The 24,230-nt window shown below is 62.3% G+C and overlaps 1 protein-coding gene across 9 annotated transcripts in view; it reads right to left on the bottom strand.

Annotated features, from left to right (window-relative positions):
- CAMK2D (calcium/calmodulin dependent protein kinase II delta) overlaps nt 1-24,230 on the bottom strand; it is a 121,281-nt gene that overhangs the window by 8,787 nt on the left and 88,264 nt on the right. For 2 of the 9 annotated variants that reach the window (XM_045830953.1, XM_045830959.1), the window contains 10 exons: nt 18,687-18,770; nt 17,274-17,357; nt 15,495-15,589; nt 13,208-13,330; nt 12,455-12,538; nt 12,156-12,198; nt 10,864-10,901; nt 7,864-7,923; nt 6,050-6,091; nt 3,532-3,580 (listed from right to left, as the gene is read on the bottom strand). In XM_045830953.1, coding sequence (XP_045686909.1) covers nt 3,532-3,580; nt 6,050-6,091; nt 7,864-7,923; nt 10,864-10,901; nt 12,156-12,198; nt 12,455-12,538; nt 13,208-13,330; nt 15,495-15,589; nt 17,274-17,357; nt 18,687-18,770 — 702 coding nt within the window. Of the gene's footprint in view, nt 1-3,531; nt 3,581-6,049; nt 6,092-7,863; nt 7,924-10,863; nt 10,902-12,155; nt 12,199-12,454; nt 12,539-13,207; nt 13,331-15,494; nt 15,590-17,273; nt 17,358-18,686; nt 18,790-24,230 lie in introns of all 9 variants that reach the window. The other 7 variants (XM_045830961.1, XM_045830960.1, XM_045830954.1 and 4 more) reach the window with 6 other exon arrangements.

Raw genomic sequence — 24,230 nt, 5'->3', positions numbered from 1 at the left:
CTGGTGCTGAGACAGAGCCCAGCACCACCTGGGACTCCCTCGCCAGGCTCTCCGGTCCTGGGGACCCTGCCCCTCTCTGCTGGGCACACTGGTGCCTGTCCTCCCCGGGCCCCAGCCCCGGCCTGAGCCTGCCCGGCTGCCTGGCATTAGGACCCGGCATTAGGACCCGGGGAGCCCGGCATCAGTACCTCCTCCCCTTGGACACCAGGGCCACTCGGGTGCGCGGGCGGAACCCTCCGCCACCTCTCCTCCCGCCCCTCCCGCAGGCTACCGTGCATCTCTCATCCTCTTTGGACTGTGTCTTCCTCTCCCGTTATCTGCTCCCAGAAGTCCCGGCCCACCGCCCCGCCCCCTGGCCCCCACAACCCCCTGCCCCCGGCGTGCCCTGCTGAGTGCCCTGTCCGAGTCACGCCTCGGCCTTCCTCTCACTGCTCCTGCCCGGAACCCCCCTCCTGAGGAGAGCCCTTCAGGCTCGGCGCCCCCCCGAGCTGCAGGCGCAGCCCCCTGGTGTCCCTGCAGCTTCCTTCCTGCTGCAGGAGCAGCCCCGGGACGCCCCCTCAGGCGGAACCTGTGCGGGAACCCCGAGCGGCCCTGCAGGCGGCTGCTCCTCGGGGATCCGGGGAGAGACGCCGCTGCGCCCTGTGTGCACGCAACGCCCCGATGGTCGCCCACCGCCCACCCACAGCCAGCACAGCCTCCTCCCCGCCGGCCCCACGGTCCCCCACCACTCCGGTCCGCAGACAGTGCAGACCCCCCACAGCGCCCCGCCTCTCCGCCCCGCCCCGCCCCCCCCCCAACCTGCTGCACACGGCGCCCGTCAGCCCCAGGGCCTGCCCCTTTCCGGGTGGCACGGGCCTCACGGGCCCTGGCATTCGGGGGACTGCCGGCCTCACAGGCTCCTGCTTCACCGCAGGACGCTCAGGCACCTGACCGGGACCGGACCGTCCCCTGCCTTCAGCACCCAGGGCCGAGTGCGCCCCAGGGACCTCAGTGCCTGGGCTGAGTGCGCCCTGGGGAGCACCCGCTAAATGCCAACCACCGGGGAGGGCGACCAGGCCGGGCGGCAGGGCTGTGGCCACGCTTCCTGAGAGGCCCCGTGGCTCCTGCCCGTCTCAGAGCAGCAGCAGGACCCCCGGGGGCGAGGCCACAGTGCCGCCGGCCGGAGGGGGCCCAGTGCGATGCCGGCCCAGGTCGGGGGAGACGAGCCGGGCGCGCCGAGTCCCCTGTGACCGGACTTCTTTTCCACAGAGCCCGTGCGGGGAAGGACCATGCGGGGAAGAGCCACCAGCTAACACCGGCTTCCCCGGGGGAGCCCGGTGGGTCTGGGACGGGACTGGCCGTCACCATGACGACGCCAGCAGAGCGTCGCACCCCGAGCTCCCCCGCAACCCACGGAGGCACCTGCCGAGGGTCCAGGCTGCACAACAGACGACAACTGAAACGGCGGTTGAGCTTTTTGGGTGTGAACCCGGAGTTCCAGGTCACTTCCGCGTTTCTCCGAGTTCTCGGGGACCTGGCGGTCAGTGACGTGGAGGGCAGAGGCAGGGTGACGTGCCCGGTCACCCGGCAAACTCAGGCGCTGGGCCAGGCTCCAGCTTTCTCTGGCTCAGGGCTGCCGGCTGTCCAGCTCGCTGACCCACGTCCTCTCCGGCCCGTGGAGCCTCCTCCCACGTTTTGAAACCGTGAACTTAATGAAGCACCATGCAGGCTGGCTGACGACTGAATCACCGGGCCCTGGCTGTGACTGATGACTACACCGATGTCACAGAGGCGGTGTCCTGTGGTGTTCCAGTCTTCCCAGGCTGCCACTCACACACACAACTCCAGAGACGGTTGCCGTCTCAGGCAAGTACACACACTGGGGCCACTTCCACGCACCTGGCGGCTGCACAGAGAGAGCTGCCTGTCAGCCTGGCTGCGTTCGGAGTGTCCTGTGCCGTGAGCGGCTGGCTTCTCTATTTATTTCACTGAGTTGACAAATTAGTTAACATTTCAGAGAGTAATTTCCATTATTTTGGCTTTTAAAATCAAACCTGTCAAAGATTCTGGATGGAGTTGACTGGTTTAATAATCTGTAACATTTTATTTAAATACCAGACCTGGAAATTACCAAATTTCTACTCAAGAATGGCTTCAGGAAATGACTGTAGAGCTCACTTTATGCAGAAGTCGCCTGTTCGATAAGCCCTCCAGATAGAAAGAAATTAAACTGTTCAAACCACTTTTAACTTTGCTCCTACAGGGCCAGACGTCTGGGGAAGGCCGGGGCAGGCCCCACCACAGAGGCCCGAGGGGCCGAGGGGCCGAGGGGCTGCCGGGGTGGCCGGGAAGCCGCCTCCAGGCCTCTGGGCGCTGGACGAGGCGCACACCCGCCCCGCACACCCTGGCCAGGCCCCTGGCGGTGGCCGCAGCGCCGGCCCTCCTCTAGCAGTTGGGGCGCACGCTGGGTTCCCCGTGGGGGCCTCTCACTGTCCTCGGCGACTGGAGGAGAGTTGGCCACCTCACGGCAACCGGGCGACGGGCAGGGGTCCGCGGCCCTCTGTGCTTCCTGAGGGGCCCCCTGTGTCCCTGGCCTGAGGCCTTCCAGGGTCCTTGCTCTGCAGCACGGTCTCACTGACGCCCCCCCAGAGCCACAGCCCACGGCCACCCCGCCGGGCAAACCGGCTCTCCGGCTCTCCGGGGACGCCTCACGAGCTGCTGGTCACTTCTCTGCGTCTGTTTCACACTTTCCCTTTCCTCCTCCTGCTCTAGACACCCCTGCGGCCACTGTGCTCGGACCGGCTCGGAGACCAGCGGCGTGCAGACACTGTAGTTACTACAGTGAGTCATCAACCGGGAACAGAAGTGCACACCAGGGCCGCAAGCGAACCCCTCTAAGACAGCCCTGACCGGAGAGCAGGGTGTGAGGGGGCGCCTTCCGTGGGGCGTGCGGCAGGAGCGGCGGCGGCAGGGACACTGACACAGCTGAAGGACCTGGGCTTCAGCACCCAGTGGGGCCGAGCACGCATCAGGAGAGCACGTGAGGAAAACGCCGCCCAGTGCCAGTCCCCGCGGCACCCGTGGGACAGCCCTGGACGGGACCGGGTGGCACTGGACAGCCCCAGACAGCACCGGACGGCCCCACATAGCACCGGACGGCCCCGGCAGCTACAGCCGGCCGCTGGACTCCACCCTCCACCCGGAGGGAAGAGGCACTGCCGTCTAGGACGTGCCAGGAACGAACACGACGCGCAGACGCACCGCGGCCTCTCCGGACAGACACAGCGACGAGCTGGTGTGATGCGTCCAAACTGCCACCAATGGATTCAAGTCACAATGTGCTTGACCCTCCCCCCCGCCGTCTGTAGTTTTAACGCAGAAGAGAACGTCGTGTAAAAAAACCCCGACGAAACCCACAGGCAAAATCAAGACACCAGCACAACGCGAGCAAGGAAATGCGCGCGTGCCGCAGGCGGCCCCGTCCCTCAGTGCGCGAGCGGCCCGACACGCGCACGCCGCCCCGACACGCGGGGGGCCGGCGGCCTCACGCACCTTTCACGTCCTCGTCCTCGATCGTGGTGTTGGAGCTCTCCGTGGACTCCTGCCGAGAGGAAACACACGGTCAGTGGCGAACCAGGAACAGCGCGGCTCCTTCTGTTCTTACAAATCTGGCGCGTGACGCTCACATCATGCAGAACTCCTCAGCAGGCCGTGTGCGCACCGACATGCAAGGGGCCGAGTCCCCGTGGATCTGCCAGAGACGAGGGCCACGTGCTGCAGACACGGGGTGGGGGGGGTGGCGGCGGCTCTGGCTGCCTGAGCCCCGAAGCAGCGCAGACCCGGGGGACCCGCAGGTGCAGCTCCGCTGGAGCTCGGCCTGAGGGCGTGCTGGTGACAGGGCGCCGGAGGGTGTGCGTCTCCGTGTACTCAGGAGAAACCGCCTGCCTCGAGGAGCGGGAGAGTTGGAGCCCCCAAAGAGCAGGGTCTGCACTCTCTCTCTGAGCAGCCAACGGCCCCTTCTCTGGGCGGGGGGGCCCTCCGGCTCCCCACGGCCGCCTGCGGCCCTGCTCACACAGAGGGGAAGCAGGGCCCAGGGCTGCCCCCGGGGAAGCAGGGAAGCGAGGGGCTGAGACACAGGACGCATCTCCGGAGCGTCTGCGTCCGCGACTGCGAGCAGCACAGCGGGGTTAAGGAGTCCTTCGCTCTCAAGGACAGTCAGGGCTTTTCACTCATTTATTTCCGAGTCAGAACGGGCTGGTCGGAAACCCGTCCCCTCGACGGGAAGGCAAGGGGCCCCCTCGGACGACCACCGCAAGGTCAGGACGCACACCTGGGAGGGCTCTGTCACCAGCAGCACCCAGACTCGCTCCTGGAAATGGGTCTGATGAACTCTTCCACTAATGATGCATTTTCTAGCAACGAAATTCTGTTAACATTCATAAGACACAATTTTCTACTTTGAGTGATTGAAGGCTACAGACAGAAAGCTGGAAACAGCCTTCCAGTCCATAACTGTGTGCTCAGTGACAACGAACAGGCTCTGCACAACGACGCAGATGCCAGTCGGTGTCCTTCCGGAGACTCGACACTCAGAAAAATAGTCGAGTTGTCCCTGTCCCGTCGAGTGCTTGAGCCCAAGGAACAAAACACACGTGTGCCCGGAGTCTCCCTCCACACAAGACCAGGGTCTCCATGCACGTAACACGGCCCAGAGCGCACACGCCAACTCGCGACGAAGCGGACAGGCACTTACGGACAGACTGGCTCCCGCCAGCGGGCGCCTCGTGCGGCAGCTCCCACGGGGAGAGCTGCGGCCCCCGGGGGTCCCCGGCCGTGCGCCCGGGCCGCCTGGCTCGCCCACAGGGCGGGGTGTGCTCCTGGGGGCGGCCCCTCACTAGCTCACGTCTTCAGGGGCCGAGACCAGTGACTCCCAACCGGCATGCGCAGGGATTTGTAAGACATGCAGCACCCAACCTCCTTTCCTTCAGATCGTCAGAAATAAAACCTGACAAGGGCCAACACAATAGCAGCCATCTAGGGTGAACGAATCAAAATCATCCCTATTTTTTGGGTCAGATTGGCACAAAAAATTTTTTGGTGGGCAGCAGAATTTCAGTGATTGTCTCACGTGTGCCGTGAGACGAAAAGGGTGGGAAGTCGCTGACTCAGAGCACCTTAAGTGCCGTGACTCTAAATACCCAGTGCGTCTCCTGATAAAGGCTGTGACCAACGCTTTATGCCTTTCACTCCGATGACCTGAACACTGACCGACTACGTGTCGCAGCAGAGACACTGTGTCTCCTGACTGAAACGCTGCGGACAACAGGAAGGAGCAGCAGACAAGGGCCTCGTCTGTGGAAGTCTGAAGACACACTCGCCCCTCCCCCCCCGAAATACGGTAACGTGTGCGCACACCTAAGTGGACACAGGGTGCGTGTTCAGAAGTGTCTCCTCTCCCCTGCAGCCGTGCACACTGGTGTGGCTGCGCAGCGAGAGCGCCGCCCTGGGCTGCCCTCAGCAGGGCCAGCTCGGCGTCTGCTGCTGAAGTCGTGACAGCCAACAGCAGCACAGCTCGCAAGCAGTGAGACGCCCTTTCTGCCTGCAGATGCATGCCAACCGCGAAACCACCACCACCACCAGCGAATTGAAAGAAAACAACGTAACAACAGAGTAAACCAATACCTATGAACTCAGGTTGGTGTTTGGGAGCCAGTGGGAGGTACAGCAGAAACTCTAACGTCTCATGCGGGGCACACGTGAGACACGTGAGACACAGGGAGAGGCAGGCATGGGCAGAGCGGGGCCGGGGGCCCAGCCCCGGAGAACACGGCCGCCACGCAAAGACGCGGCCCCCCCAGCTCTTGCTAACGGTACGCTGCACTGCTCTCTCAAAAGTCGCCACTCTTCCTGTTTTACAGGGAGTGTGGGTGCGGTTCTAGGCGAGTCGGGCCCATGGGAGAGGGTGCTAGACCGAGGGTGGGGTTCGCCCCCGTGGCTGGGTCACGCGGTGAGCTCTGGCTACGGGGAGCCGTGCGGCCCTGTGAGAGCACGCGCTGTGCTCTCCGCATACCTTGTTTCCGTCAGGGTTGTGGATTACAGTGGTTTGGGGCTCCTGAGTGAGAACAAAATAGAGAGAGAAACAGTTTGCACAGTGAGAACGTTCCGACTGGCGTGGGCAGAGCAGGGAGAACAGCCCCCGGGACCGACGGGGACAGAGCGGAAGCCGTGGCGCCCACAGCAGAGGCCACGATGGGCAGGCCTCGGACGACGGTCTCGGGGGGCCCCGAGGGGACCCCGGAGCCCAAGAGCAGCATGCAAAGACCTTATTCCGTCAGCACACAGACCGGCTTTGCAGGCTGCGGGCCTGCAGAGGCGCCACTGTTTCACGGCCCGGCACCGGGCACTGCCCGCTCCTCGGCGAGGGGCCCGGGCCCGTGGCCAGGGGCACGGGAGATGAGAGCGCTCTGAGGGGCCTCAGGTTCTCCGAGGATGGCTTTCCAGCTGTGGTGTCCTCGGGACTGGTTATGGTGTCCAACACACAGATGCGCGCCCTTGGAGAATGTAGAACCGTTGGACTTAAAAAAGGACGAACCTACAGAACATATCCCAGAAGTCCAGGAGAGACTCCAAGGAACATTTAGGAGTCCATTTAGAGGGCTCTGCAAGTCCTCACGGAGTCACACAGTTTGCTGTTAAGTCCTGCGTCGACTCGTATCAAACAGGCTTTTACTGATGTACTACACACCTAGAAGATTTCTTTGTAAAGCCACGTTTTCCCATAAAGAATTATTCTTCCTATTTTTTTCTACCAGAAAATTTAAGAAATATTCCCAAGTGGGAAATGATGCTCAAACAAGTGACATAAAAAGCCTTCATTCCCTTCCCTGGATGACACGCTGACTCTCGTCACACGAGGCCTCGTCAGGAGGAGGTCGCAGCAGCCTGAGCACTGGTGGCAGCCACAGGCCCTTCCCAGTGAGGCTGTGGGGACCCTCTGGCCACCGGCCGGCCCCTCCTCCCCTCCCCGCTGGACTCGGGATCTGCGCTGTGACCGGGAGATGGCCTGCCGTCCTACGTGTCTGTCTGTCCTGCTGACGTGCTGAGTGGGCCCTGCTGTGTCACTCAAGTGAGAGAGTCTCCAAGCCCTTCGGGTTCATTTATGGTGTCAGTACGCAGGACGGCAAGAAGCCAGAAACATTCCTGGAAACCCTAAATCCAAACATGGAACATTCTGGAGAAAATAATGCGAGACTCAGAGCGTCGAGCCCTAGCTGCCACACCTCACGCTCAGCAGTGTGCTCCGAGGTGGCAAGCTGGCGGGGCTGCCGCCAGTGCGAACGCCAGCGCAACGCCCTCCGTGGTGCCGGGGGCTGACGCTCGGTGCTGCGTGGTCTCGCCCTCTGGGCTGGCGTGAAACAGTGGCCCTCTGACCTGGGAGACAGCAAACGGGAGGCCTGAGCGGCCCAGAGGCTCTCCGTCTCACCACGAGGCCTTGCAAAGCCGGTGTCAGTCAGCAAGCGGGCGGGGGCTCTGAATAAGGTCTGTGCTTCCGGCTCAGCGGCCGGCCCTGCGCCCCGGCGTCAGGGGAGCCAGGAGCCACCAAAGCGCATTCGCAGCACGCCCAGGCACATGCAGAGCCGGCGGCAGGGAGCCCGGCTGCGGCGACGCTCAGCGACAGAGCGAGGCCTCCCGCGCAGACACGCACAGCTCGACAGCCGCCTCCAAAATCAAAGGAGAAGATGGGCTTGTCGCGTCTGGGGAAGCAAAGCCCAAAGAAGCGGGGCCCGACGGAAAGGGCGCGTGCTGTGCATCCACGCGGGGCGCGCACGCGGGGGCAGCGGAGGACAGCCAAGCGCGGAGGAAGGTTACGGAGTCCAGCTGTACCAGCGCCGGGGGAGGGGCATTTTCTTTGGGGCTAGTTACCACGTTGGCTTTGTTGTTTATCTGTGGGTGCGCAGAAAATAGAAAGAGACGCCTTAAAGCCCTGGTAGCAAACTCTACGCGCCGTGTGTCTACTGGAGACGCCGACGCGCACACAAAGAACGCTGCGGAGGGCGGGAGGCACGCGGTGCCGGCCGGCGGCAGAGGGGCCGCAGCAGCGCCCGAGGCGCCCCGGCCTGGCACGGGCCTGCCCGCTGCCCCCACTCTCCGCGGGCCCCCACTCTCCGCAGGGCCTCTGCCACCGCCGGCGCCACCTGCCCGCCCGCCCGCCGGCCTCCAGGAGCCCGCCCCTGCGCTCACTCTGTCGGGGAGGCTCAGCCCCCTGACCGGCTTTCTGGGGCCCTCATCCCTTCGCTTAATGGGCATCCAATGAAAAGCTTTTGTCTTCTGATGAAATGCAGGCTTTATAAATTCGTTCAAAAATGGTATGTCTGGGTCTCCTTTAAAAAATGCATCATCAAATATAAATAGGCAAACGGGCCTCATTGCCGTATTCTGGTGGCAAATAACTACTCTTCACTGGGTTTCCTGCCAAAGCTCTGCAGCTGTCGCTGGAGATCACACCGGGGAACGCCACCCCTGCTCTGGTGTCACTGGTCCAGCCTCACGGAAGAGGCTGCTGTCCCGGCGGAAGCCCCCCGTGCAAACGCCCCGAGAAGGCTCTGCACACAGCGGCCCCTGGACCACGCAACCGAGTCGTGGCGAATGGCAGCGGCCAGCGCCGTCTCGATTCACACGTGGTGGCCTACGCTGTGGCCACCAGCTCGTCGTGTGGGACGACGCTCTCTGGGCCTTTTCCTCACGTGCCAGTGCTGTCCGAAGGAACGCCCCCCCCCCCCAGCTGTAGTGTAAATGTGCGTAAGGACTCATGGAGAAAAACGCCCCGCACTAAGAAGTGAGCACCCAAGAGCATCAGCAGTCACCCCAAGGCATGCGTGGCCCTCTGGGGGCTGCTCTCTGACTCACACCCGGGCCACCCTGAAAGCAGCATTGAGGGGAGGGCAGGGGGCTCAGCGGCTGACGTGGGCCCGTGACGTTTGGCCTTTCTGTCCGCCCACCTGTGTGCCCAGACGGCGCACTGTCACACTGTGCTCGGTGACACGCAGGAGAAGGCAGAAGACTTCAGGGCCCCTTACCAGAAAACTCTTTAAATGTCCCTCCGTCTTTGGCAGGTAGGGTGTTTGAAACTGCTCTTTAAGCGAGAGTGTGCGGACTGGAGCACAGAATCTGTGCAGCGGCCCCAGCCAGAGTGCCCGGAGCCTGCAGCGGAGGGACGGGCGGGGTGCCGCATTCCCCCACACGGAGAGCATCTGAGGGGACGCAGGCCGTCCCCCCGCCCCCAGGAGGGGTGCTCGGCTCGACGGTCCGCGGTCGGAGGGGTGGCCTCCCCAGGGGTCTCGGGGCACTGTGCACACACGCCGTGAAGACGCTGCACTCCTCGTGTCAGCGGGTGCAAACAACGAGAGAGGGATTCCGTGTTTTCACTGGTCGAGACAAGAGAGTTTGTGCTCCTAGGATGCGGACGCCAAGAACTGCTGCATTTTAGTGCGTGTTCCACACGCAGCCGCGCACACTGGCATGCACACGTGAGCACGCACACACCCCCCACACCCCCACGCACACAGCGACGTGGACACTGTGCTTCCAGAGCCCTGCACTATCCCCGTGTGACTGGCTCTGGGGTGCGGCCTCTCCCGGGGAGAGCCTGGCAGGCAGACCACGCCCCCCACCCAAACCCACAGCCTGGACCCCTGTTCTGGCCTCACCAGTCGGAGGCGGGGAGGAGAAAACGGAGCCGGCCGCGCTTCTGGGCGCCACAGCGTGGAGCTCAGGGCAGCGCTGCCCTCGGGAAAGCCGCCAGGGACGTGTCTCCACCCGAGGGGACTGGTGGCGGCCGGTGCCGGGCGGGAGCCGTGGGCTCCGCGTCCGAACGGCACAGAACAGCGCAGGGAAGGCCGAGGCGGGGGGCGGTAGAGCCCTCGCATCCCCACCACACTAACCGGGAAAAAGCAGACCTCTCCCATGACCCGAAATTCACACAGGGGCCCCGAGCAGGAGGAGGAGGGCCGGTGGCGACAGGCGGTGCAGGGGGCGGCTGCCGCGCTGCCGTCCGGTCACGCAGGCAGGTGGTGAGGACAGGGGCGGGCACGGACCCATGGGACCCGCCATTTCCCACGTCACACTATCAAAGTGAACCGAGCACCTGACTTCTAGTCAAGTTCAAAGGTTAGAATGGGAACTAATCCTGAGACTGCTGAGGTGCTCGTGAGGAGTGTGTGCATCCGCCGTTGGAAGAGAAAGAAAGGCGTTAAAGGAAACGCACAGGTAACGCTCTGGGGAGAGAAGCATAATGCACATACACGGTTACATTCCAGGTACATTCCCATGAAACACAGTGGAATCACCAGAAAATCAGTTGTATTACCCTGTTTAGAAACCCAAGGAAGTGAACACACCCTGTTCCTTCCTTGGAAAGCTTATAAAATTTGTTCCAAATACTCCCCTAGAAGGGTCTTGGCACCTCAGACAGGAGCCCAGTGACAACTGGGGCCCCCGAGAAAGGGCCCTCGGCCCCCAGACCCCCGTGTGGCCCCTGAGGCCGCATGTGTTGGCGGTGTCGGCATGTGTGTGTGGGGGGTGAGGCACCACAGGCTCCGGGTGACGGGGACCGTCTGGGACCGCAGGAAACCAGAGGGGCCAGACGCTCCGTTTCCACAGCAAGCCCACATGAAAGTGTTACCTGTCAGGACTGTGTCACATACAGTGGAACAGAAAAAAATACAGCTTTTCTGGGCATAAATGCCACTTGTCTCTGTGTGTGAAATTAGTTTGCACTTCAGCCTGATTCTCTGCAGGAACTGGACAACCGCTCCGCAGAGCCCCGGGGGTCACGGGTGGCAGTGCGAACTCTCAGAAAGGGTCCCGGGAGCGCGCGGGACGTACCTTCACTCCGTCTGGCTTCTTCAGCAAACTCTTGGCTGCTGCAGAACGAGAGTGAGACCGCGTTAGCGCGCCACGCACGGGCGCCAGGGCCCGGCGGGAGCCGGTCCCAGTGCCTCCCCGGCGTGCTGAGCCGCGGCCCGCCCGCCCGCCCGCGCACCCGCCGAGCTGGCCGTGACAGCCGAGGGTCCGGGGCAGGGGAACGTGGCATCACCGCACGAGGAAGCCGCAGCCCGGGCCCTGCCCAGCTCCCTGCGCAGTCTCCCTAATTTTGAGTGATTCACTAATTACTGGGCCACAGTGGAACATCAGTTTATTTGACTAAAGCCTTCATTAGGTAACATCTAATGAGATGAACTGAACTCACCCCTGTAAATGTCAGCCGTTCCCAGAACAGGTCACCTGCCAAAGGCAGTGACAGGGGGCCGAGCCCGCCCGGCTGAGCCTCGTCCCGAGCCCTGGCCCCCTCCCCGCACGGCTCCAGCTGCTGCTCCCCAGCCAGGAGAGGCCTCTGGCAGCCGCCCGGCTCACACTGTCCACCACGCAGCGCAGCGCACGGGGACAGCGTCTCCCCCCAGGGTCACGCTGTGGCTCTGGGCTCCACCCTCGGGAAGCAGGAGCAGAGGACAAGACTGCAGGGTGGTCTGACGCCGCAGACCCTCCTGAGAGCCGGAAGCAGGTGAAGGGGCCCCAGTCTCGGGGCCACCGTTGGGCAGCCGTCCCGGGTGCCACTGGCCTGACAGGGAAGTTACCAAGAGCGGCTTTCCCGCTGCTCTGGGCCTCCCTGTGCTTGAGGCTGATTGGTAGTTCCCAAAATCTGACTTGGACACTGGATCCCCTGAAGTGATCAGCCGAAGAAGGGGCCCCAGAATGGAAATAGTGCTCGAGGTTGTAGACACTTGTGTCCGCCGGGGGGAGTGGCCCTTGCCGTGGAGAGCTGCCCAGCCTCGAGCTGCGCACTGAGCTCGCCCAGATCACAGAGGAGCGCTCCCCGCCCGCCCAGGCGCTGCCGCGGGCAGCTCCCCTGGACGGAGCCCGGGCCCCTTTCCTGGCGCCAGGATACGAGAGTGCTTTCAGAGAACTTGGCCCCAGGAGCCGAGGTCCTCGGTGACGGCCTTCTTTTAAGGGTCACCTGCATGGCGCCCCTGTGCACAGCACCTTGGGGATCAGGCCACAACCCCCACTGCCATCCCCAAACAACACGCCACTGTTCTCCTAATCATTACTTTTCCTCAGTTCCAAAGAGAAGAAAGAAGACACCAGAAAGTGAGGGTCAGAGTCCTTAACTCACGTACCTGAAAAATTCCTCGTGGCCAGCATGGTGGTCAGGATGGCACCCTGTGAGACGGGAGACTGGGTGAGTGCCGTCCTGGGCCACAGCCTCCCGCCCAGCCCAGGGGAGGGACACAGCTGCCCCTCTGCTGCCAGTCACAGGCCCCCGGTGCTCTGCCACGGGGTGACACCCAGTGCACCCCCAGCTCACGGGGGCCCAGGAGCCAAGCCCACAGGCTGGACACGAGGAAGTCTCTGCGAACAGAGCCTGTTCCTCACCCCCGCCCCCGCCCGTGACCCTCCCAGCAACGCCCCCACCCACCTTCAGCTTCCTGCGGGCGTTGAACTTCTTCAGGCAGTCCACCGTCTCCTGCCTGTGCATCATGGAGGCCACCGTGGAGCGTTGCTGCGGGAGAGGGGAGGGCTCACACCCCACATGGCACTGCGGCCCGGCCCGGCCCACGCGCAGAAGTCCACCCCTTCCCAGCCCCCTCCACGCCCACACGCTGCGACCGTGTTTCTGCGGGGTTGCCTTCCGTGTGCTCCCCACCGCGGCACGCCCTCGCACCCGACACGCATCCCTGGAGAGCCCCGTCGTCTCCACGTCCCCCGCAGCGTCCACGGGCTCAGCGCTCAGCGTTCACGCAACGTCCCCCGCAAGGTGCCCCCCGTCCGGGGTCTGCTCAGCCTCAGCCCACCAGCCTTCCCTGGGAGGAAAACTTCCTCCCAGCTCCCCAACCTCGTGCTTGTTCCTAAAGCTGCCTAACTGCACACAGTAGACGTCGTGCAGCTGTTTTCCTCCAGGTGGCGTGGGGCCGGGGTGCCACTCTCTGCGCTGCCGCGGTGACCGTCGTCGGTGCGACCGGCGGCGAGCGCGCACCCGGCTGTCTGTGGGGGCAGGCCCTGCTGCCCAGACGTGTTTTCACCGCAACTCAGCTCACTCGGCTCGGCGCCGTGAGTCACCACCGGCGCACGCACTTCACCTTTCCCTGCAGACGCTACTTCAGCCCCAGGGGAGAGTGGACCGGCGAGCCGTCCCCGTGCCCGTGCCCGTGCCCGTGCGCGCGGCACTCACGCAGATCCAGGGGTGCTTGAGCGCCTCGGCGGCGGTGATGCGCTTGGCGGGGTTGATGGTCAGCATCTTGTTGATGAGGTCTTTGGCTTCAGGGGTCACCGTGTCCCACTCTGGGGATGGAAACTTCAAAAACAGAAATGTACGAAGAGAGTGAGAAACAGGCTCCCTCGGCCGGCCGGGCAGAGCCAAACACGCTAACGATCTCCACGAGCTCGGGGCTCCCGCGCAGACGCACCGTCCGCACGGCCGGGCGGCGTCCGGGAGCGCCGACACAGGCGGCAGCCGCGCCCCTCACCCCTGTGCCCGTTCGCCGGCTGCGCACACACAGGCAGGAGCCGACACGGGACAGACACAGACTCCCACGCACACATTCTATGTAGTAAGTATTTTTAGAGTTCAGAAAAATAAGCTTAAAAATCTTTTAGTCCTGAAAGTGAAATTTTACACACTCCTTCTCACGAGCATTTGCAAAAATCACGGAGGTGGCAGCTGTCACACATGTGGGCGCCCCGAGGCTCCCCCCGTCCCAGCAGCGACAGCGAGACAGCCCAAGGCCTCGTGTCCTGGGTGGGTCATGTCCGTCGGTGGCCGCAGCGCGAAGGACCGGGCCGTGCAGGCGGCGTGCCGCGCCCCCGGGCTGACCCAGCCGTCGGGGTCCACTGCCGCTGCGTCCGGGAAGGACCAGCTCCCGCAGGGGCAACTGGAAGCCCGCCCCCGTCAGTGACCTCGCAGCACAGCACAACACAAACTGGGCTCTTCCCCAGTCTGCGAAGCTTTAAAGAAAGTCTCGGAAAAAGCTCTTGTAACTGTGCCATGGACTTGTTACTTTTTGTATAAAATGAGCAGTTTGTGACCCATTGGCAAAATGAAACTCGAGAAAAGCATACTCTTTAGCAGTTGTAGATTTTGCCCGTTTAACAACTGTCACTTTAATTCCACGTTTATTTTGGGCAGTTGCAAAAACTTGCTAAGGATTCCGAACGATGAAACACTCGAGGCAGGAAAGGGCCCTGACCAAGGCCCGGTGGCGCCTGCCTGGCCACACCTGCGGCTCCCCGCCAGTGGGGCCCCGCTCTCGTCTGCAGGGATGGGCAGGTGCTGCTGTGGCCGCCCAAGTAAGTCTGTCCAATTATTAGTCTGCCTAGATGGAACGCGTCAGCATGAAAAGAATCATTTTTCCCGTGACTCAAACTTCCATCTCACCAGAACATGTTACCAGAAGGCACTGGGGAGTTCATGAGACCTGATAGAGCATAATTCAGACTTTTAAAAATACATATTTATTTATTCTAGAGAGAGGGGAAGGGAGGGAGAAAGAGAGGGAGAGAAACATCAATTGGTTGCCTCTCATACATGTCCCAATGGGGACCAAGCCCACAACCCAGGCCTGTGCCCTGACGGAGAATTGAACCTGTGACTTTCAGCTTTGCAGGATGACACCCAACCCGCTGAGCCACAGAGGTCGGCGCCAATCCAGACTTTGTACATCAGTGCGCTCTCCTCTACACGCAGCCCTCAATCTGCACGGAAGGCGGACCCTGCGCCATCCACTACGCAGTCACCCCACTTGCCGGCACAGGGGAGCAGCTGCAGCCCCTGCGCGCTGGCCTCCGGGGGCCGTGGGGGGAGCCCGAGGGCCTGTGTCGCTCACAGACGCTCAGCAAGGGGCGGAGAGCCGTCCCCAAGAGCAGAGTGCGGCCGGAAAGGGACAGCAGACAAGACCTCCCTGTTCAGACTCAGAAGTTAACTCACGCGCGTGTGTGTGTGTGTGTGTGCGTGTGTGTGCCTACTCTCCGACACTCCGACTGCACGTGAAATGCTCTGGGACCGAAAAGTAACGTCAGCTGCGAAGCCTTTTCTTCCGAGCGGAGCGCGCACGGAGCGCGCACGGAGCCCGCACGGAGCCCGCGAGGCCGACGAGGCCCTCGGAGCAGGGCTCCGCCTGGCGCCCAGGTCCCTGCAGTGCCGCCGGCTCGCGACTTACATACAGTCATGGGACGGGCACCGGGAACCCCGAGAAAACACGCAGGGGGGAACCGCTTCTAGAGCAACGTGCTGTCGCTCCTAGGAGTTCAAACGCACGAAGTTCCAAACACTGTGACAAACCGAGTCCCTCCGTGGAGACTCCAAGCTGCCCTCCTCTCACCCTCCGCAGAGGTGGGCCGGGAGGGCACGAGCAGGGTGACACGCACGCCTCCTGATTCCCAGCTTGTCCCCCATCTCCCCCCCCCCCCCCGAAAGGAAGACCACAGGGAGCTCCCGCAGCGCTCTGAACCCTGTTACGTACGTCGTAAGCGCCGGCCTTGATCTGCTGGTAGAGCCTGTGCTGGTCTTCGTCCCAGAACGGGGGGTACCCCACCAGCAGGATGTACAGGATGACGCCTGCGGGGATGGGCACATCGGCACGTTAGGCCACCCGGCTGGCAGCGAGCCCCCCAGACGCCCACAGGACACGCGAGGGAGGGGCCGGGCTGTGGGGGCGCCCCGGACAGACGTGTGCGTAGCGGCAGTGGAGCAGGGCCACACCATCCAGCTGTCAGGCCTAAGCTGCTGACCGGGCTCAGCAGGTCACCTGAGGACGGCACCTGCCTGTCCTTCCGGGCCACACGCTCTTTGGCGTCCCTGAACGTTTCTGTGTGCGACCGGCCTGCAAACACTGCTGGCACCTCTGTCCTGCCAGAGTGGCCGAGCACCCAGACTGCGTGTGTGCCCGGTCACGGCTGCACGGCTGGGGAGCTGGGGGCCTCCCTCACCCCCCACACTCACCGCCCAGCAGGCCCCTGACCGGGCGGAGGGAAAGGGGAGAACACAGGAACTAAGTGAGGCGTGAGGAGGGGCAGGCAGCACGTGGCCCAGGATAAGGTGGGCAAAGACGGCAGGCCGTCTCAGGGTCCCCGGTCACTGCCCAGTCTGCACCCGTGGGCCCGCCCTCTGCGCCCAGGGCCCCGGAGCAGCCCCCAGCCACCCAGCCCCTCCCCACAGCACCCGTCTCTCAGTGCCCGCCTGCTCCATTCAGCAGCGGAAACAGGCCTGGTGGTGGCTGACTGTGCAAAGGAATCTGCGTTATCGCCATCAGCATTTAGGTGTGAACAAGGGCACTTTGGGATAGCACTCTGACCCCGAGGCAGTTCAGGGTTCATGCTAAGAAGTCGCCCTCAGGGAGGTGGAGAGAGGCAGGGTGGGGAAACACCTAGGATCTCACACGCTAACGAAGGGAAAACCCCAGCAGTTTAGGACAGCTGCTTGTGCTTCAATGACTTTGCAAACTATGACATGTCCTCATCTAAAGTGCACGGGATTGCAGGGGGGCGCCACACCCCCACTCGCAGCGGGGAAGCCCCCGGCGAGCCCCCTGCGGAGACGAGCAGGGCTGGGCGGCAGGCGCCCAGGACGGCTCCCCGGGTGCAGAGGGGCCCCGAGCCCTAGGGCTCCCCAGTCACAGTCCAACAGCGTGATGCTGCTGCTGCTGCCGCCGCCCAAGAGACGGCAGACAGCAGGGACGGCCCATCCCTACGCTGTGGCGGTGGAGCACTTACTCATGTTTTCAAGTAAAACCAAATCTGGGAAGTTACTTTCCAAACCAGGGTCTGGGACCAGCTCCTCGCAGGCCCCGTGGCCGGCACCGGAGGCAGAGGAGCCCCGCGCGGCAGGAGGCCCTGCGCTCCCTGACAGCAGCCGGGGCCGCCCACGCCTTCGCCCCGAGGAAATGCTCTGAGCACCCCATCTCACCCCTTTCCTCCCCATCTCCCTCCTGCCTGAGGGGGGTTCCCAGACAGGGAAGAGGTCCGCGGCAGCCACTTTGGGGGACACAGCAACCCCCACCCCACCGGCCGCAGGGGCCTGCAAGGAGCTGGCACAGCCGTCAGGCCCCCGGGACAGTCTCCTCCCTGCTTCTCTGGACACAGCCGCTGCCTCCCCTGCCCAACACTCTGGGCCAGCCTCCCAGCTGCGGGGGTGCCGGGTGAGGCCAGGAAGGGGCACGGGTGAGGCCTATGGGGACCCCCGCCCCTGGTGGCGCCCAGGCAGAAGGACGGCAGCCCCGCACGGCCCCCCGGGGGGTCCTTACCGCAGGCCCACATGTCCACTGGCTTCCCGTAGGGGTCCTTCCGCAGGACCTCTGGGGAGAGGTAGCCGGGCGTGCCCGCGAACCCTGCAGAGACAAAGGCCCGTGAGCCGGCGCCGATGGGACAAGGCCCTGAGAAGTGGGGACACCGGGTGAACCTTGTTGGGCTCTTTCTGGGTCGTCTTTGCCCCACCGCTCGGCCTTAGGAGACTGCAGGGGCAGAGAGAGCCCCTCCGTCTGTGCAGGGCCTGGCCCGCCGCACTCTGGCCGGCCCTCTCCCTGTGGGGGCTGGGGCCAGCGTGGGAAGGGGTGCGCACGCGCCACGCAGGCCAGGCCCCCAGGGCGTCTCAGCGGCAGGCAGCTGAAGAGCAGCAGGTGCCGGCAGGACCTGCCTCCTGACCCCCCCGCCCCAGGAGGGGGACCGCCCGTGGCCGGGGCGTGCGAGCCCAGGCTGAGGTGAAGTGGCCCAAACGCACCTGAGGGGTAGCTCCACACCCCTGCGGTCCCCACGCACCCCGCCACCCCGGGCACACCCCTCAACTGACACCCCGCCGGGACACGTGCCTGGCCGGGGGCACGGGGGGTCTGCCCAGAAAACACCTGGGGTCTCCAGCTGCTTGCAGCTGTTCAGAGAAAAGCAGCTGGCAGTGAAGGGCATTAAAAAATACCTGATCCCAGAACACTGAAAGTCGGAGGGAAAGTAAGACGGGGGGGCGGGGGGCGGGCAGGGAGAGGCCCCAGGGCACCGTGTGAGAAGTGGGCTGCTAACAGGGGGAACTGGCAGAAGGTCAGAGGGCCAAACAGCTTGTTCAGGCCAAACCCTGAACTAGCTAGCGCATAAGCCTGGTTAGAAACACTTGTCGTTTACATTTGTTTAGAAACAGAAATCTCACCATATAGGAACCTCAAAATTATCAAAACCTTAGAGAGGAAAAGGGTATTTTCCAGAACAGACACATAAGGCGAAACACATACTATAATCTACGCGTATGTATACATGTGTTTTAACGTTGGTACACGCTAACTCGCCAGTCACGCAGGTCCCACAGCCGCTCCTCCGTGCTTCCCGAGCCCGACCCCTCGCACAGCGGCCCCAGCGGCACGTGAGGCTGCGTGTGCACAGCCCCTTCTCGCGGACCACACATGCACACGCTCCCGGGGCACGGCCACCGCCTCGCCGTTCTCAGAGCCCAGCCCGTCTGCTCGCCCTCCGTGAGGAGGACGCCCGTGTGCTACTGCTCCCCACGAAGGTGCCCGCCCCGACGTTACTCCCGGACTTCCGCCCTTTGCCGTCGGGGCAGCGAGGCGCCGAGAGGCCCCGACTTCCCGCCGGCCGAGTGGTGGGAACGAGGTCTCCTTCTCGGCGGCCAGGGAGCAGGGGGGTGTGGCTGGGCAGCGAGGGCGAGACCTACTCACCGAACCATGCCTGCTGGTCTCCTTGCACTTCTATGGCCAGGCCGAAGTCCGCCAGTTTCACAGCCGCTCCCTTGGATTTGCTAGCTAAAAGCAAATTCTCAGGCTTTATTTAGAAACGAAAAGAAGAGACTGGAGTGAGAACCTATTTTGAGGGACCCTGCGCCACGAACAGCACTGAGTGTGAGACTGGGGGACAGGCATGCCCCACCCTCGCCCCGAGACTCACCCGGCCCCGGGGGGGCCGGCGGGGCCGGGAAGGACAAGGTGCCAGGCGTGCAGGGGCAGACAGGTGCGCGCACGCCCGGACGGCCCCGGCCGGAGAGCGTGCGCGCGGCTCGGGCCCAGGGGGTGGGCGTCTGTCCGGACCTGCTCGCGTGCTCCCCGGGGCCGCCCGGGGCCCCGACAAGGGCCGAGAAGCCTGGCAGAGCACAGACACTGGCGGCAGCGGGAGACGCGGCAATGCGAGCGGGAGCTGGACTGATTCACAGACATTTGGCAGAGGAAACTGTGCAAATTAAATCCTGGCTGATTTCAGGAGCTGGGACCCGAATGTGGTGATTGTGATTCCTCAATGTTTCCAAACAATTTCTGTACAAATTTTGGAGTCTTGTTCTGAATTATGGATTAAACTGCAGTCTTTAAGAATCTGTTTATTCTTAAAGGCAGAAAGAGTACACTACTATTTGCCAAATGTTATCGTCAGCTTTTTCCTCCAGAGGCCGGCTCTCCGCCCCGACACCCGCAGTCTCCGGAGCGCGGCCCACATGTCCTCCTGAGCGTCCCCCCTCAGACACCCGTCTTCACGCCTTGGAACCAGCGCCACCGGGGAGGAGCGCTCTCGCTCCCCGCTCTTCCCCACGGCTCGGGACCAGCGCCTCTCGCGACAATCGGGCTGTCTCTCCCCCACCCGGTGCCTCCCGACCAGAGCCCAGGGCGCGTGGGGGCTTGGAAGGCAGGCACCGGCCCGAGCCTTGCGTGGGCCCGACCACCCCGCGGGCCTGAGGACACGGCAGGGGAAGCTGGTTGGGGAAGGGTGGCCAGTCCGTGCGCCCGGTGACGCCCGCTCCCTCCCGGTGTCTGCACGCAGGTCTGCTAGGCTGGGACAGACACACCTGAGAGAGCAGCTCACGCCCCCTTCCCCGTGGGACAAGGCCCAGCAAATGCGGAGGTGTGTCTCAGACCGACTGAAAAAAGGTGGGAAGCCGTGGACCAAAGAAAAGCCAAGACAATTGTCTGAAAATCTAAAAACTCAGTCAAGTTGGTTCTATTTATATACTAACATCTAATTTCATATTTTTTCATAAAATTGGATACACCTTTTTAGCTGAATGAGTCAATTCTGCTAGTTGGTCTGACCTTGTATTGACACAGCCTAAACCAATATTTAATTGATCACTTAAGTGAGCCATGCAAACCAGCAAACGACTCACAACCACATGTGAAGGAATCAGGGTGAGGCTGCAGGGGGCGCTGTCGGCCGGGCGCCGGGCAAGCCCCGGCGGCGGCGGCACCGCCGTCAGAGGCAGCACTGTCACCGCCGTCAGACGCAGCCCCAGCAGGACAGCCGAGGCTGTGGGGCCAGCTCGGCGACAACGCCTGGGGGGTGGGTGGACTGCGTGCGAGTCACCTCGACGCCAAACTGGGATGACTGAGTTTGGATGCCGGGAGGAAGGTGTCTCAAGAATACGAATGATCTTCACGGTGAAATAAGTGTTAGCAGAACCTAACATTCCAGATTACTTGGAAGTCTGGTTATCTACCAACAGAGTATCAAACCGTGGCATGCTATTATTCGACATTGTGTTCTTATAACTAAAACGTTTCTAACGTGATCAATAGTCTCCAGATGTTAATTTATGGAACAAATGGCTGGGGGGAGCCCTGTCAAGCTGTCCCCGAAGTTCGAAAGCCTGGGGGTGTCAGGGAGCCGCGTGACGCTCGCTGTCCTAACCCGCCGCCAGCAGGCCCGTCTCGAGGGGACTTGCGGTCGCTCTCGAAAGCGCAGCCACTGTCGGTCTCTCAGGTCGGTGGCACTGACGTCTGCGGAGCCAACACCAGTGTCACCCTGGACTAACGTCTACAAACTCGGCATGGTTTCATTTTTGTTGCTCAGTCACAACACCCTGGGCAGTGCTGCGTGCTCCATGCCCTGGGACAGCGGGTCCCGGGTCCCCTCCAGCTGAGCTGAGGGGGCTGCCCCGGGCCCCGCCGGGCAGGCCCGCCGGCTGAGACAGGCCCTGGGGCTCCCCGCCTGCCCGTGAGCCACGCAGGAAGCCACAGACCCGTTGGCACCGGGGTCAACCCTGACACCCATGACGGCTGCTCTGTGGCAATTACATGCAGGGAAAGGCCAGGCAATGTCAAGGTCACTTTATAAGTTTAAAAATTACCAGCCCTGAAACGGCTTCATATTTATGCGTATCTTTTAGGCAAACCTAAAATATGGAATTATGGAATGCAACCTGGAAAATTAGGATGACTGACTTTATTGAGATTTGCTTTATATTACACAGTCGGCAAACACAAGGCCTGAGGGCCGAACCCGGCCCTCCACCTTGTTCTATCCGGCCCAGCACCTCGTTTCCACCCGGTGGCAGCGCTGAGCTCCCCCTGAACTGTTAAGGGCAGTCACGTGTACACAGTCCTGCAGTTACACTCAGCCCTTGGAAGGCAGCCACGAGGCTGATGTGGCCCCTGGCACAAATGAGTTTGACACCCCCGCTTATAGAATGTTTCATCACAAGACTGCTTCTAATTAATGGCTAGCTTCAATGAAACATTAAGAATATCACACAAATTTGATTTATACGTAACCTTTGGTGGAACATATCAGCCTGATTAACCCTATCATCATGTCCTACGGCCCGTACAGCCTCCACCTCCAACATGCACTGCGCTACCAACGGCCAGTGGTGAGGGGGCGAGTTCAAATTCTGAGTGGCGACAGGAGGAAAATTCGTCTTACATTCCAAAAAAAGCCGAGGTAGGAACACCTCTCAGCTACCCGGTGTCACGCCCTTAAAAGGGGTGTCTGCCGCACCCTTGTTGGCTGCTATTCCCCGACTTGGATTTCCTGCCGCCAGCGAGGAGAATGAGCCCAGAAGCGCGGGTCTTCCCGAGCGGCGGTGGGTGAGCGTGGGCCCCGCACCCTGCAGGACACAGGCCGCTGATGGCCCGGAACGAGGGTGCAGGCCAGGGTGCGTGTCCCGGGCTTAGCTGCTAGCACACGGGCCCTTGGAGCGGAGCAACTAGTTTCCCTCCCAAACACACATTCTAAGGAGCGACCCTGTCAGCAGTGCACAGGGACGGTGCTCTCCCGGCTCTCAAACGAGAACCCGTCTGAGTCGACGTTCCTTTATTCCCTGTGACCTCATGGTTGTCACCTGTCACCGCAGCCTCTCTTTGACCCAGTACTTGTCTGATTGCGGTGCTCGTTTGGGGTATGGCCTTCTTTTTGGTGGGAGGACAGCGGCTCACGTTCCACACGGTCGTGAGTAGCCTGTAAGACGCCTGCACCAGTCCCGTGGCCCGCAGGCCGGCGCACAGGTCTGCTCTGGCTGGGCACTGTGCTCCCTGCCCCGGCTCAGACGGGCTGTGCGGGGCAGGGGCGGCTGGCAAGTGTCTGTTCTTCGCTCTTCGCAGCCGACAGCCCCGTCACCGGCTCACAGATGACCAGCAGGAGTCGCAGCGGCTCACGGACAGTCCGTCTGTCAGCACCCCAAACCCACCGTCTGGCCTGACGGGGCCTGCGTTAGGGCCCGGTGCCGTCCGCTGTCGGAGCCTCCCTTTCCGAAGGCCGTGGCCAGTGCCTTACTGGCCCCTAAACAAGGAACCATTACTTTACACAACAGCCTATTCCCAAACTGCGTTCCTCCCGCACTCCACAGGAGAGCTGGAAGCGGCCTTATTCTCTTATTCCCAGGTCTGGAAGACCCATGGGTGGGATTAAAAGGAATCTTCTGGTTAGCTAAACTTAGAACCATTGCCCACATAATTCTTAACATTGCTGGCAAAATTATTTCCCACCACCGTTGACCTCTTCTTTGGTCTCTATGACAGTTTCAATTCACCGAGCTGAGCTGAGAAGTAGCAGTGACCCCGGAACCAAACTATGTGGGCACACACCTATGGCCTCGCTGAGTGGCAGGAATGGGTCCTGTCCTGACGGTCACTGCAACCCACCCTGGGCAACCCACGGCCACCCGAGTACCCTGCACAGGAAGGGGCTAAGGGAAGTCGGCACAAGGACATGGTGGCTGTTGGACGAGGGGCAGGCATTACTGGTTTTACGACTAAGGTCCTGCCTTGATGCCAACCCCTCCAAAGAGGAGGGGGCACTCCCGAATTCCAGGACAGCTCTCAGGTCAGCAGGGCCAGAGCCAGCACTGTGAGGGTCTCCAGCAGTTGGCCTGACCTGGACGCACAGTCAACAGTGGCTGTGCTGTGCACACGTGTGATCCTGCCTGCTGTGCTGTGCCGTGTGCCCTGTGCCCTAATCCCCAGCACGCGCACACCTGCTCCTCCTGCGAGCACCTGCGCCTCCCGTTCCCACTGCCTGCTGGGCTCAGCCTCGTCTCTAGTCCAGACAGCTCTCCAACGGGGCGAGCGCCCAGGGTTAATCCAGCTCCCGTGGGCGACCTCCAGGCTATCGCGCTATCAGACAGGGTACACTCCTCTTTTCATCCAATTTTAAGTGATGTGCACAGCAATCTACCTTACTGTGTTACCTTTGGTTCTTCCCTCCCGGGAGGGCGCCCGCCCACGCACTCAGGAGGCGTGGCCAGTGCCCAGCCGGGGCACCCGTCCTGCTCCGCAGCCACTGCGCTGGGAGGGCCCGATGGCCCACAGAGCGCATCGGTGCCTCCATATCGAGGACAGACGACACGTCCCGGCTTTCTGCTAACAACTAACCTGTGCGCAAACATTTGTGTTGTCCCCGGATTCTCCCGGGAATCAGGGCATGGAAACAAAAATATGCGGCCTGAGAATAGTAAGAGCAGTATTTTTAGAGCCTGCTAGTAAGAAATTTCAGTCATCAATTTTTCTCATGTTCAGGTGTTGGTAACACGCTATTACAAGCAGCACATTTACCAGGTGGAGCACACCTAGAGCGTGTAAGCGACATGGAACGGGCCACATGTCCAGTGCCCTCGGCACGCTCTGTACTCTTGCTCAGCAGGCTTCCGAACAAGCATGCAGCACCACTCTGTGCTGAAGCCCACCCAGGCCAGCCCTCGGACAGGGACGAGGGCAGGTGTGGAAACCAGGACGCGCCCCGGGAGCTCACTTCCGTCCTCCTCATGTCACAGGAGAGGGGCAGAGACGCACCTCCCGGAGAGTGGTGCGCCGGGCGGTGCTGCAGCCTGTCTCCGGGAGGCCAGCCTCCCCGACGTCCCCTGCCTGAGTTTTTAATTAGCGGCTTTAGCTCATGTGTCAGAAAATATCTTCTTCCTCACGGCTCCCCTGCCGGGCCTGCTGCCATCTCGGATTAGAGCCCCGGCCAGGGTGGGCAGGGCCTGGCTGAGCTGGACGCTGACACACGTC

The sequence above is a fragment of the Phyllostomus hastatus genome, unplaced genomic scaffold (genome assembly GCF_019186645.2).
Source record: "Phyllostomus hastatus isolate PE091 unplaced genomic scaffold, TTU_PhHast_1.1 phas_contig_159, whole genome shotgun sequence".
NCBI lineage: Eukaryota > Metazoa > Chordata > Mammalia > Chiroptera > Phyllostomidae > Phyllostomus > Phyllostomus hastatus.
Note: the sequence above shows the minus strand (reverse complement) of the source record. Positions and strands in the feature narration are given on the sequence as shown.